The sequence below is a fragment of the Meles meles genome, chromosome 7, assembly GCF_922984935.1.
Source record: "Meles meles chromosome 7, mMelMel3.1 paternal haplotype, whole genome shotgun sequence".
NCBI classification, from domain to species: domain Eukaryota; kingdom Metazoa; phylum Chordata; class Mammalia; order Carnivora; family Mustelidae; genus Meles; species Meles meles.
Window position 1 is genome coordinate 122,117,830 of NC_060072.1, and position 14,039 is coordinate 122,131,868.

General features: G+C 44.6%; 2 protein-coding genes across 5 annotated transcripts in view; one reads left to right on the top strand and one right to left on the bottom strand.

The window, feature by feature from the left end:
• Positions 1-1,984: 1,984 nt before the first annotated feature.
• On the bottom strand, positions 1,985-2,476 carry LOC123946488 (uncharacterized protein DKFZp434B061-like). The gene has a single exon (XM_046011857.1). The coding sequence runs from the start codon at positions 2,474-2,476 to the stop codon at positions 1,985-1,987; it is 492 nt and encodes a 163-aa protein (XP_045867813.1).
• Positions 2,105-14,039, top strand: part of OPTN (optineurin) — a 60,546-nt gene continuing 48,611 nt past the window's right edge. For all 4 annotated transcript variants that reach the window (XM_046012841.1, XM_046012840.1, XM_046012839.1 and 1 more), the window contains exons 1-3: positions 2,105-2,285; positions 9,614-9,790; positions 10,393-10,595. In XM_046012841.1, coding sequence (XP_045868797.1) covers positions 9,625-9,790; positions 10,393-10,595 — 369 coding nt within the window. In that variant the 5' untranslated portion in view covers positions 2,105-2,285; positions 9,614-9,624. The remainder of the gene's footprint in view (positions 2,286-9,613; positions 9,791-10,392; positions 10,596-14,039) is intronic.

The following is a 14,039-nucleotide window of genomic DNA, read 5'->3' on the forward strand; positions in this document are numbered from 1 at the left end:
CTTATTTAAAGCAGTCGGAGCAAGTTCCAGTTTCAGAATTCAGAATTTTTTGGATTTTAGAAAGGTGAGACAGGAATGTATTACAAAGTATGTAATTTATATAACGTAACTTCCCAAGAGTGTCCGAAGCAGATCTCAAACAAACTAATGTCTTCAATGAAATAAATAATCCCATGAAGTGGTGGTCTAAAGACTGTAAATAACTCATCAGTGGAGGTCACATTTTGGCGCCAAATGAACTACAAAAAGCCTTTGGCAAAGTTCTCAGAACTTCTTGTATTTTGCAGATAATGAGGCACAGCAAGATCAGGTAACTGCCCAAGGTCACGGAGCTAATACGCGGTAAGCCAGAGGTCCCCTTCCCCTACTGCTGAGAGAACTCCCTTGACCATTTCTCTACCAGAAATTCAACTCCAACCTTACTTACTACTCCCCAGCTGAGTAGTACGACCTTCCTTCCCTGCCTCCCCGCCCCCAAATCCTATTACACTAATTTTATTTTACCTTAATATGGTTTAAAATAGAAGGAAACCCAGAGGGAGTAGGACTCACCCCAGGCACCCGGATAGGCTCAGGAGGGACCCTCGGGAATTGGGTGTTGGGGGTGGGGCAGGGACTGACTTGCTACCCCTCCGCCCAATTTTAGAGATTATTAACTCAAGAGTGGTGTGAAAGACGAGGCAGGGGGAACCTGACTGAAGCAGGCGGTCTAGAAAGTGAAACTGAATCCTTTCCAGATGCCAGAAGAGGGCGCATCCGCCTTTTCCCATTTAGATTCGGATCCCCCCGCCCCGGCCCGCCTTCCAAGCAGTTTGGACCCACAAGCACAAGCTGCGTGTTACTGGCGAGCAGCGTCAGTGTCTTCATTACCAACTCAAGTTCTTACCGCATATGAAACCCCCCACTTTTTTTTTTTTAAAGATTTTATTTATTTATTTGACAGACAGAGAACACAAGTAGGCAGAGAGGCAGACAGAGAGAGAGGGGGAAGCAGGCTCTCTCTGCTCGGCAGAGAGCCCGATGCGGGGCTCGATCCCAGGACCCTGAGATCATGACCTGGGCCGAAGGCAGAGGCTTTAACCCACTGAGCCACCCAGGCGCCCCGAAACCCCCCACTTTTGTTTTCTTGGTTAGGGGTTCAGGTTAGAGTATTTTGCAGTTCAAAGACTCCAGAGAATAAAAGCCCATACTGCTGGGGTTGGGGTTAGGGGTTAAGGATAGGGTGTAAGTCTGGTATTTGAAGTCCTTTTTGATCTTTGGCCCAAACTTACTCTCAGACCCTCTCCTTTCACAACTCTCCCCTCCTCCCCCTCTCCCTCTCCCAGTTCTGTTTTCTTGTCTTGATGGGGCCCTGTTTCTGGGGCACAGGCTTCACCACCTTGGTCGAGATCCTGCCCAGACCTTTACCTCATTATTAGTTCCCTTCTGTGTCCTGTGTCTGAGTCCTTCCTCAACCTTTCTCGCTGTGCTTAGGACTCAGATTACTGTGCTGTTTCCTCCTTCCTCGTCTGGTTTCCTCCCTCTTAAATCTATCTAATCCAGAAGCATCTTCCCCCTTCCCGGACAAGTAGATCAATACTTCTGCTTCCCAAAACAATTCAGGTCAATCCAATAATACCACCTGCCTGTGGCACTTGAACTATCCAGGCGTCCACAATTGGCCTCTTCTTGGGAACAAAGAGCCCAAGAAGCATCCTGCAGGCTTTATGTTCTTAATTAAAGGTCTATTTTAAGGGCAAAGTCGGATGGAAAGCCACGCATGCTCAGTTAACTATATTAGATGTAAGGCTTTTAACTGAGATCCAGGGTTCGGTCAAAAGATGTCTCGGACTGTACCCCTTCTTCCGTGGGGCGCAGGGAGTCCCTGCGGCTCCGGTCTTCTAAAGAGATCCCAGCAGAGGAGACCGATTCCGCACATCCTTTAATTAATTATCTATTTAAGTGAGCGCCGCCGGTCACGGCCGTTCTCGGACCCGTTTAGGCCTCATTGTCCCCGCCCGAGCTGCAGGGCTGGGACCGCGGACCCGGAGGAGGGGGCGGGGCCTGTGGGGGCGCGACTGCGGGGCGGGGCCCGGGAAATTCCCGGCGGGGGCGGGGAGGCGGTCAGCTGAGCTGCGCTGGGCGGGGTCGCGAGGCCGCAAGTCAGCCGGAGGCTCCCCGAGCCCGCGCCGCTGCCCCTGGTGGGTCCCCTGGTCCGCGTCTGCATCCGGGTCCGGAGCCCTCCCCCAGCGGGCACGATGCGGAGAGAGCAGTGACCCCGATAGAGGCCGGAGCGCGGGCGCGGGGTGAGCTGGGGCAGAGGGCGGGCAGGGGCTTGGAGAAGTGGCGGCCTTGGAAGCTGTTCCCGCGGCCCCGTTCCCTGCGACGCGGGAGCCTGTCGGGTGGCGTTGGCGAGGGATGGGACGTCCTCTCCCCCGGAGGGTTTCCGGGCCTGGGCGAATTCTGACCTGGTGGGAAAGGGCAGCGGGGCGGCCATCCCAAAGCGCTGTCCCCCCTTTTTTACCGGCCGGGTTGGCCGCCGGTGACTTCCTCTGTAGGTCACGGAGGTTGTTTGAGGGTGACATCCTCCCGCAGGTTGGGAATGATTACAGCCAGTTCCTCGTTATCTAGGAAGTGGTTAAATGTATACCTTTGAGAAACGAAAACTATTCTAGCTTTTCGAGGTGGCCCCGGGACGCTAAGGAACAGGTGACCTCTCTTTAAGGCGCTGGGACTCCTGAACAGCTGAAAGGAATCTTCATAAACCGTTGTGTCCGGGAGAGCATGTGTGTGTGTGTGTGTGTATATATACATACATAGACCATGAATGCTCCCTGAGGCTGAGAACCCCAGAGGAATTGTTTTTCCTGTCGGAAATATGAAAGCTGGAGGCAGAGTCAGCATCGCTAAGAGAAAACGAAACCCAGATTCTAGTCTGGCCTCCTCCTCCAGGAAAACTGTTGTATGGAAATGTATGCCCCAGAACTATTGAAGGATGAAGTGGAAAACAGAACCGTGGTCCAGTAAGGTGGTATTAGGACCTCAAAAGCCTCAGATCTGGTAAGCAAGAGCAGCGCTATTAACACAAGAACCAGCCCCTCCCCTTACTCTTTGCCTAGGGAGGGAAGAACTACGGAACCCTGGCTACCTCCCAGGATGTGCGCAGTTTGTGCTGGGCTGGAGAGATCCTGGGGCAGAGGCAAAGGCCAGGAACTGCCCTAGGAATGGACAAGGCAAGTGAAGTTTAAATGTGGCATGGAGAGAGAGGACAGGGACAGGAATCTTCCGAGTGACCTGTTTTTCTACTGGGCCACTTCTAGTGGTTCTTTGTATATTATGTACGACATTATAAAAATAACGTCTTTTTTGGGTAACTGATCTCAGGTTGCATATTATGCTATGGAGTCCAACTAACTCCTCCAAAAAACAAAACCAAACTTTATTCTTTTTTTTTTTTAAGAATTTATTTACTTATTTACGAGAGAGAATGAGAGAGAGAGCATGAGAAGAGGGAGGGTCAGAGGGAGAAGCAGACTCCCTGCGAAGCAGGAAGTCCGATGCCGGACTCCATCCCGGGACTCCAGGATGATGACCTGAGCCGAAGGCAGTTGCTTAACCAACTGAGCCACCCAGGCACCCCAAACTTTATTCTTGAAAGAAATTGGCCATTGTATTACCTTCCTTCAAAACCCTCTCCCTTAAGTGAGGATACATGGGTATTTTCCCTCCAAGCCCTGCTTTTCCTGAATTTTATAGAGACCTGAACTATTTGATATATTCCTTGGAATCAGTGGGATTAGTAAATCTAAAGGAAAAGGAAGAAATTAAACTCTGTTTTTGAGAAGTGAAGTCTGTTTCAGAGGAAAATATTATTTTAAAGGTTTTCATTTTGACATGTATATGAGGATGGGATAATAGGATGTGTGTTATGAAATGACACTCAGATACCTTTGGGGGTGATAAAAGAAACAGTACTAATTTTCAAAACAAGTTTTAAAAGTTGAGGTCAAGAATTAGGGAATGAGGGGCGCCTGGGTGGCTCAGTGGATTAAGCCTCTGCCTTCGGCTCAGGTCATGATCTCAGGGTCCTGGGATCAAGCCCCACATCGGGCTCTCTGCTCAGTGGGGAGCGTGCTTCCCCTTCTCTCTCTGCCTGCCTCTCTGCCTACTTGTGATCTCTGTCTGTCAAATAAATAAATAAAATCTGAAAAAAAAATTAGGAAATGAGTGCCGTAGAGTTGTAGAAAAACTCATAATACTAGCGTGCTGGGTTTGTCACTATAGAGCAGAAAGTGTCTTACACTATATAGCAGAAAGTGTTTTAAGGTCTAAGTGCTAGACCTTAAAATACCTCATTGCACTGTGTTTTCATTTCATTTCAATGAACATTTACTGAGAGCCTGCTGTGTGCCACTCACAAGGTAGATAAAATAGAGACCTTCCCTGAAGTTTGACAGAGGATATCCTGGAACGGGATGATCATAGAACTTTGCAGAAAGAGCCCAGTGCTACTGGGTACTGAGAGGAAAGAACAGTCTGTTTTATACAGACATCTATCTCAGCTGGACATGGAGCTGTCTGGTGGGTATTTGCCAGGGCAGACGTGGGGCCAGATATTTTGTGCAGAGAGGAGAACAGAGATAAGAGCAAAGAAGCGGAAGAGAGCGGGAAACTGTGAGCTCTTTCATGTGCCTTGCGTGCCAGTGGCATGGTGATAAGAGATGATACCGGTGAGTAAGTGGGGGCCAGACTCTGAAAGGCCATGTCTTTCTCATTTAGGAGCTGGAATTCTGCCTTGCATGGGAAGGGTTTTCAGCGGGAGGGTGACCTCATGCTGGGAAAGAATCTGTAGTGGTCGGGGGACTGCGGTAGAAAGAGGCCAGGCAGACCGCATAGGTAACTACTCAGCAAGGATTCTCGGTGTGGGAGACACAGTGGTGCACAGAACAGACAAAAATCCTGTACTCTGTGGAGTGCATCACTGCTGTAATTGAGACAAGCCTAAGCTGGCAAGGATGGGAAGGAGGAGGAAGTACCAGCAACTTACTGACCCATGAGACTCCAGTGGAGAGAATCAGGATACTCCCAGCCTCCTGCCTTACATGAGAAGGGTAAATCGATTTCCATTTTCTGTAGGTTGGCAAATTACAAAATCAGAATACCATTTCTGGCATGAAAAGCGAAGCTTCTTTTTCCCCCTTCATTGGATACAGGCTTTGAGTTCTTTTTCCAGGATGATGATGGTTTTAGTTGACGTAATCTTGGGGTCACACTCAGCCCCGCAACCCTGGCATAAGTGTAGGAAACAGAGCATTAAGCAAGTGTCTGAGGATGAGGGATATAAGGCCATGATTCTACAATCTCAGCCACCTAATGTCTCTGATCAAGAAATAGGTTTTTATGTTTAAAATTAATTTATTCATGCAGGGATTGAAGCTTTGAATGCTTATTAAGCCAGTTTGGAACACACCAGGGTAAGGGCCTGGACTTATTCTGTATGATGCCTACTGGTCCAATGTCCAGTGGGTGGAAGTCAGTATAAGACAGATTTCTGTTCAATACAGAATGACCTTCTAATGATGGGAATGGTCCTGGAACAGAATGGGCCGTGTTGCCTGCCAAAGTCATTGCTCGTATATTCTGTCATTGAAGCCTTTCAGGCCCGGTCTGTATGACCCTCTTCCATGGAAACCAGATAAAAGATTCTTGCATTCTAATAAGAAGTTGGAATGGATCATTTGTAAGGCGAACTCAGAAATGAGATTTAAGCTCATGCCCACACCCACAGAGCCAAGTCATTGCTACTTGACCTCTTGAATTAAAAATGATAATATATTTAAGAATTCAAATAGGACTGGGAATAAAATCAAGGAAATTCTTCCAGGTAGTTTGCTGTCTTTCTCACTGGTGAAATCTTGATAAATCCTGTGCTAAATTAACTCACCCTTCTGTAGTTAAATATCACCTTTGCTTTGAAATGACATGTTTCAAGGATGCTTGGCTGACTCAGTAGAGTATACGACTTTTGATCTCAGAGCAATGAGTTCAAGCCCCATGTTGGACATAGAACTTATATTAAAGAAACAAAAGAAAGGAAAAAAAAGACATGTTTCAGATCCAGGTTAGTTGGATTTTTATGAGAAATTCTGTTATTAAAAAAAAAAGAAAGAAAAAAGCAGTTCTGTTAATGGATAGAACCTTGGAATAAATGGCTTAGTTCCAGTTTCTATAACCTTGGGAAATGTGTGCAAGAATTTATAATTCATCTCTGTATTTGTTCAGCTGAATGTAGCTTAAGGCGATGTTAAAGACTTAGAAAATTCGGCTTTCCCTAAAGGGTGCTCTACCAATAGACATTTCACATAGGCACTGTACTCATAACTCATAGTGATGTCCCCCAAAATACCTAAAATCATAGGGTGCTCTTTGGGTCACCAAAAAACAGTTAAATTGCTTTTGGTTACAATTTGGTAATAAGTATTTACATGCTTATGTTTGGCATATACACTAACTTATTTCCTATGACATTTGAATTACCAAATAATTTTTCCTAACAATGCTGGATAATAAAGTGTTTGCTGCGATTAGGACAGGTATATAATACATGTGGTGGCATGGCCGTGATGGTGCTGGGTTGTATGTGTTGGATGGGGGGGTGGGGGTTGGATCTTCCTAGAAATTCAAGAATACTTTTCATGGGGTTTTTGAGCTAAAAGCAAATGTAATGATCGTCATTTGCTAGACAAGTCAGTAAATTATCATAAGAGGTCACACATCTGGGTAAGGCAGCCAGTGTTTTTTTCTACTGTCCCCTAGCATGACCCTGCTTTTCCCCCTCATGTCCTAAAATCTGGGCAACGTGAAAAAGTTAGAAACCCTGATAAAACAGCTAGAACCAGTTTTAACTTTATTGTGGGTGTCTAAAGGAAGTATAAAAGAAAGTTGAAGAGGAAAAATAACCTGGATAATTTTCAAGAGAAAATCTTTCTTTTCTCCCCTTCCCTCTCTTCCTCTTCCCTGCTTCCCCTACCCTTCCCTCTTCTCTCCGCTTTCCTCTTTCTTGGAAAAACAATTAAGGAGAAATGTGTATATACTAAAATGAAATTAAGCACATCTCTGGAGAACTGCTTAGGAACTTTAAAAAAAATCTGTTGAATGTTTCCATTTGCTTTTGCAAAGTGTATTATAATCATTGAATACCTAAGCAAACTGGACAGTTGACAAGTAAATGATACATATTGTAAGGTTTTTAAATTTTTTATTTAAATTCAATTTAACATATAGTTTCAGGGGTAGAATTTAGTGATATAGTGTACTGTTAGTTTCAGGGGTAGAATTTAGTGATTCATCAGTTGCATAGAACACGCAGTGCTGGGGCACCTGGGTGACTCAGTTGGTTAAGTGTCTGCCTTTGGCTCAGGTCATGATCTCAGGGTCCTGTGCTGGAGCCCTGTGTCAGGCTCCCTGCCCAGCGGGGAATCTGCTGCTCCTTCTCTCTCTGCCCCTCCCCCTCCACTTATGCTCTAAATCAGAAAAATAAAATTAAAAAAAAAGAGAACACCATGTGTTCATTCTGTCAAGTGCCCTCCTTAATGCCCATCACCTAATTCCCCCATCCCCCAATTCCCCCATTCCCCACCCACCTCCCCTCCAGCAACCCTCCGTTTGTTCCCTAGATTTAAGATTTAAGATTTATAGTTTGCTTCCCTCTCTGTTTTTATCTTATTTTATTTTTCCTTCCCTTCCCCTATGTTCCTCTGTTTTGTTTCTTAAATTCCACACATGAATGAAATCATGTGGTATTTGTCTGTCTTTGACTGACTTATTTTGCTTAGCTTAATACTCTGTAGTTCCATCCATGTCATTGCAAATGGCAAGATTTCTTTTTTTCATGGCTGAGTAATATTCCATGCAGATATATACCACATCTTCTTTATCTATTCATCTGTCAGTGGACATCTGGGCTTTTTCCATATTTTGGTTATTGTGGATGGACATTGCTGCTCTAAACATTGGGGCACAATTGTGAGGATTTTATCTTTAGGTCTCTTTAGTATTCCTATTATTTCGTAAAAACCCATGTTTATGAAAGGTTAGCTCCAACATCATATTGTGCAAAAACAAATGTTATAGAAAGCCAGAAACTGGATTTCTCCCTTTTTTTCTAAATTATTTCATCTAGATTATTTTATTGGGGAAACCAAAAGCAGTCTCTTCTCGTCACTGAATACTAGGAGCCCACCTCAGCACTAGACCACTTTCCTAATGCATTAGGATATGTAGAACATAGGCTACCTTCCAGAGGCCCACAGTGGGATAGTATGCCTTGTCAATGCTTTTCACTTCAGAAATTGCCATCCTCCTTAAAGCATTTCATGGGACTGCCTCTCCTTAAGGTGGCTGCTCAGGGAAGAAGCCGGAGCCTGCTGTCCTGTCATGGTACTGTCCCTCATGACCTGCAGGTTCCTTCAGACCAAAAGCAGATCACCAAGCTCTTGGGTCCAAGGGACCTCCAGAGAATCCCAGGCATTGCTTCCATTGGGAGTGGGGAAAAAGGACTGTACCACGACCTGTGTGTTTGGTTGCATTTTAATAGACAGTCACCAAAAGTGCTCCTAGCTGATAATGATACGGTGCTGTATCAGAAAGAGTGCACTTATCCTTCTTCGTCTTCCATGACAAGGCTTATCATGATTGTCACGAAGCGCAAAAAAGAAAATGTTTGCCTGTAGCATGCCACCAGTTGTTAGAAGAGATTCGTATGTTTGCCCAGGTGGTAGGGCATACATAAACGGATCTTATTTTTGTCCATCTTGTCTGTTTTGTCTTGTCTATCTCATTTATGTCCACATTGACCCCTCTAAAAAATAAAGTGGTATGCTTAAAATATTCTCAGAATATGCAATAAGTGAGCAAGATCTCTTAGTCTTTTTAGGATGCCTTGTAGAATTATTGAATATTGAAGCCTAAATATTCAGTAGCATCTTTATTGTATGACGGAGCTGGGTTTTGGTATTGTTCATACCTCTTCTGAAGTGACCTCGGCCGAGCTCTGACAACGCTGGGAGCTCAGCTTGGTCTCCTGTCAAGTAGCCATCCAATTGGGTATTAGTGAGGATTAGAAACTGACATCTTGGCTGCGGTGATTCAGCATGTAGTAAGCATCCAAAAAATGCCTTCTCCCTTTCCTCTTAGCCAAAAATTCAAGAGATAAAATATGGAGATGTTTTAACAGCTTTATGTGCAATTCACCCAAAACAAAAAGATCTGAGCTTGAAAGATTTGCATAGGAAAACCAGTTTAATGATACTTTACCCATATCTACAAATGTATGTTTGGAAGCCTTGAATCCCTGTTAGGATCCCTGATTCTCATGCTCTTCTCTCCCTCTTCCATCCCTTAGGCCCTTGCTGCACCCACGCACACAGACACATGGGCACACTCACAACGCATTGAGGCTAGAATACACCTCTTTGTTTAAAAGGGAAAAACCAAAAATGTCCAAAAATGAATTGGAGAGGAAGGAGGCAACTTTTGGAATACACACTAGCAGTTGCCCATGGGTTTGTGGGACTCAGGGGGGCCCCTTGCAGCGGGAAGACAGCTCTCTCTTCAGTCTGTGACGTTTCCCTAGGTCCTGCAGCCATGTCCCACCAACCGCTTAGCTGCCTGACTGAAAAGAGGGACAGCCCCAACGAAACCACAGGAAATGGGCCCCCCAACCTGGCGCACCCAAACCTGGACACGTTCACCCCAGAGGAGCTGCTGCGGCAGATGAAGGAGCTCCTGATTGAGAACCATCAGCTCAAAGGTGAGAAGCCCCTGGCCACCATGTTTCTTCATTCACCCTGGGCCTTCATGAATAGCATCTCTCTGTCAAAAGGCTTGTCGGTGAATTCCCTTCTCTCTCTTTCACTAGCGGGAGAAAGAGCACAGGGTTTAGCTTTTGGTAAAGCTAAAATTGTTTCCATTGCTTACTTTTGGGATACAGGTAAGAATAAAAGGTACTTACACACCCCAGGGAAATGGTGTAATGACATGGAGTCCCTTTAGAAAGAAAGGAAGAATTACAGAATTCTAAATATGACCTTGTTCATAGAACGCATTCTGGGGTCTCCGGCCATGGCTTCTGGCAGGACCTGTGTTCAAATCAGTCCTCTAGCATGTGTGTCATCGTGGAGGAACCCAAACCAGTTTTATTTTCTGGAGTCTTTGGAGGACTAGAAATGACATTAGGCCCCTGAGTCCTGTCTGGAAGCAAAAACCACTCTCCTTCCTACATTTTCTGCCAACCCTGAGGCCCAGGCCAAGGAGGGCTCCTTTAGATTCACAGCTAAGTCACGAGGGTGGTTGGAGGTTGGATTCATCAAATCGAGTCTGATGTGTGACACTCTCACTTTGAACCCCATACAGAAGCCATGAAGCTAAATAATCAGGCAATGAAAGGGCGATTTGAAGAGCTTTCAGCCTGGACAGAGAAACAGAAGGAAGAACGCCTCTTTTTTGAGATACAGAGCAAAGAAGCCAAAGAGCGCCTCATGGCTTTGAGTCATGAAAATGAAAAATTGAAGGAAGAACTTGAAAAACTAAAAGGGAAAACAGAAAAGTCCCTTGAGGTGAGCAGACTAGTCAGTTGTGATTTTATTTTATTTTATTAATATTTAGAGTGGAATCTTCCTTATCTAGACTTCTAGATCAAAATCTTTCATGGTTCAGGCTAGATGAGTATTTTGCATCATTTGAAAGAACTGTTCTTCTTGAGAAGGTGGCTGCAGTTTCAGGGGTTGTGTACAGTCCATGTTGGGGGAGGGAAATCTGTACAGTTTTGACCATATTGATTATAGTCAAAAGAAGGTTGCAGTTATAAATCAGTATTTTGTATTCATTATAGACCGTGCAGGAGAACCTCTGCCTCGAACCATCTAAGTGTTAGCTTTTCGTTTATATCTTTGATAGAAAATTACATTAAAAAAAATCTATTACTCCCAAGTTTTACTTACTATTTTAGTCTTTTCCTAAGTCTAAAATAGAGATTCCTCACTTTACATTTTACATCTACTTTTGAAAAATGGTGCGATTCATGTTGTGATAGGAAGCTGTCAGTTTGCCACATTTTCATTGACCCAAAGAACCTGAGAAATGTGCTCATGGCCAAGAGTGGGTGCCAAAGATGTCAGTGAGAAAATATGTATCAGAACCCATTTGAAGCATCTGCCCATATTCTGAGGACTGGCTCTTGTTCCTTAGGCTGGGCATCTGCTGTTCCTTGTCTTCCCAACCTGGAACTTAGCAGCCCCCTGAGGGATGGACAACTGGTTTGATTCAGGGAGTATAGAAACCCGGACTTCAGAGATGTTCCCTGAGATACCTTGAACCCTGTTGATCTCTGATTTCTTGGGTAAAGTATGCAAACAAAGAAAGATAAGAGGAAAAAAGGGGGGGGGACAATATGGAATAATCTGAAGAATGAAAAGAACTGTATTGTGCTTTATGTCAGGGCTTTACTCAATCCCTGCTCATGGGACCGTGTAAACATTCTGCTTGAATAAACTTACATTTGTGTAGGAAATGATTCATTGCTGATTAGATCTATCACATCTAATGCTTCAACTTGTCTTACAGTTCAAAAAACATTAAGTCACTTTTTGGGGGGAAATCTCTCAGTATCTAAATATTTGCAAAGTAGAATACTCTGAAAAAAATGATCAGCTAGGATATCTGAATAATTTTCTACTCTCTGTAAGAAAATATCTCTTTTTAAAGATTTTATTTACCTGAGAGAGAAAGAGTGTATAAGCTGGGCGGAAGGGCAGAGAGACAAGCAGACTCTCCACTGAGCGTGGAGCCCAAAGTGAGACTCGATCCCAGGACCCCAAGATCATGACCGGAGCCAAAGTCAGATGCTTAACTGACTGGGCTAGCCAGGTGCCCCAGAAAATATCTTACACTGTTTTCCCCCTTTGGCTTTTGGGATGTGAGCTGACAGTTGGCATCGGTCTGTTGGGGCCTATCACATTGCATTGAAGCCCAGAAAGAAGCTTCCAGAAGCAGTTTGTCTGCTTGAAATCATCTGTGAATGGGTTTTCCTAAGAAGTCCCAGTATAGGAAGAGATGGAGAGAAGAAGCTGGAGCTCCAGACAGCTTCTTTCAATGCAGAAGATAGCTGAAACAAGCTATAAGCGGGACTCAGAAGTGAGTCCTTGGGGCAGAGGACATGGGTACTTGGACAAAGAGACATTTATGGCTCTTTAATACCCTTGGTCATCAACCTTCTCTCCCCAGAAATGTGCCTCCCAGGCCTGCCTATTGCCTCCCTGCCTCTTCTTTAATTTTTATTTCATGGACCAGTTGAGATGATTTGTACAATTTGGGCTGTCATCTTCCTGACTTAAAGCTCTCCCAGCCCCTGCCTTTTCTCACTCTTGCTAACTCATCCTTGCTGCATCTCTCCAGGGAATCCCCTCCAGCCACCAGCGCCTCTCATGTGTTCTATGCCACACAACGAAAGGGCATTCCTTTTTTTTAAAAAATTAATTTCTTTATTTTCAGTGTAACAGTACTCATTGTTTTTGCACCACACCCAGTGCTCCACGCAATACGTGCCCTCTCTATTACCCTCCACCTGGTTCCCCAACCTCCCACCCCCCCACCCCTTCAAAACCCTCTGGTTGTTTTTCAGAGTCCATAGTCTCTCATGGTTCATCTCCCCTTCCAATTTCCCACAACTCCCTTCTCCTTTCCATCTCCCCATGTCCTCCATGTTCTTTGTTATGCTCCACAAATAAGTGAAACCATATGATACTTGACTCTCTCTGCTTGACTTATTTCGCTCAGCATAATCTCTTCCAGTACCACCCATGTTGCTAAAAGTTGGGTATTCATCCTTTCTGATGGAGGCATAATACTCCATCGTGTATATGGACCACATCTTCCTTATCCATTCGTCCATTGAAGGTCATCTTGGTTCTTTCCACAGTTTGGCGACCATGGCCATTGCTGCTATAAACATTGGAGTACAGATGGCTCTTCTTTTCACTACATCTGTATCTTTGGGGTAAATACCCAGTAGTGCAATTGCAGGGTCATAGGGAAGTTGGGAATAGGGCATTTCTTTTGGAGATCTGCCTTCTGATCCTCAGGGTGAGGCCAAGGTTTTCATGGTTCTGTCCAATTCACAGAATTACACATTATTATCGTCTATAGAGAGAACTTTTTAACTTTTAATGGTACAGATTGCTAAGCAGATCATTAGCTGGGTATTTCTTCTAGGGTTATAAAATGCATAGTAGCCTGGGCGGGTTTCCGGGACAGCAAGTTGGAGACATGATACAAGTACACAAGGACAGATATTGTGTTGCATGAAGGTCAAGGGCAGGCATTCAAAAGTGATGAAAGGTAACAAATCATGGAGTTGGGTTTGATCAGAGAGAATAAAACATGTGAGTTCTAGTCCAGGAAGGGATTGAAAGGAGTCTCATGAAGAAAGATTTAGAATGTTACCTTGTGAGGTATTTTATGGTCAAATAAGTAGATAGGAATTTCCCAAGGATAGAGAAAAGATCCTTACTCTTGTAAAAAAGATGATTACCCTGACAAGTCTGAGATTCTAGAATCATGGCCTTATATCCCTTGTCATCAGACACTTGCTTAAAACTCTGTTTCCTACACTTACGCCAAGGTGGTTTTAAAAATCCATTCTGAGGTACCTGGGTGGCTCAGTCAGTTGGGTATCTGACTCTTGATTTTGGCTCAGGTCATGATCTCAGGGTCATGAGATCATCCTGCTTAGGATTCTCTCTCTCTCCCTCTGTCCCTCCTCACCCCCACTAACACACTCACTCTCTCTTAAAAAAAATTTTTTTTAAATCCATTCTATAAAATGTCCTCAGAGGGGTCCAGCAGGAAAATGTGAACATACCTAATAGAACCTGACTTTGCCCTTGCCTGCTTGCTTCCTAGTCTAGGCTAAGTAGGGCCTCTCCTTTGACTTTCCACTGCTTTCACGGTTTCATTTCTTTGGAATGAGTCATTACCAAGAGAGGATGCCCAGGCTGATAACC

Bases quoted from the DNA above. Each gene is read 5' to 3' on its own strand.
- LOC123946488 (XM_046011857.1), bottom strand. From the start codon at position 2,476: ATGGCCGCCCCGCTGCCCTTTCCCACCAGGTCAGAATTCGCCCAGGCC.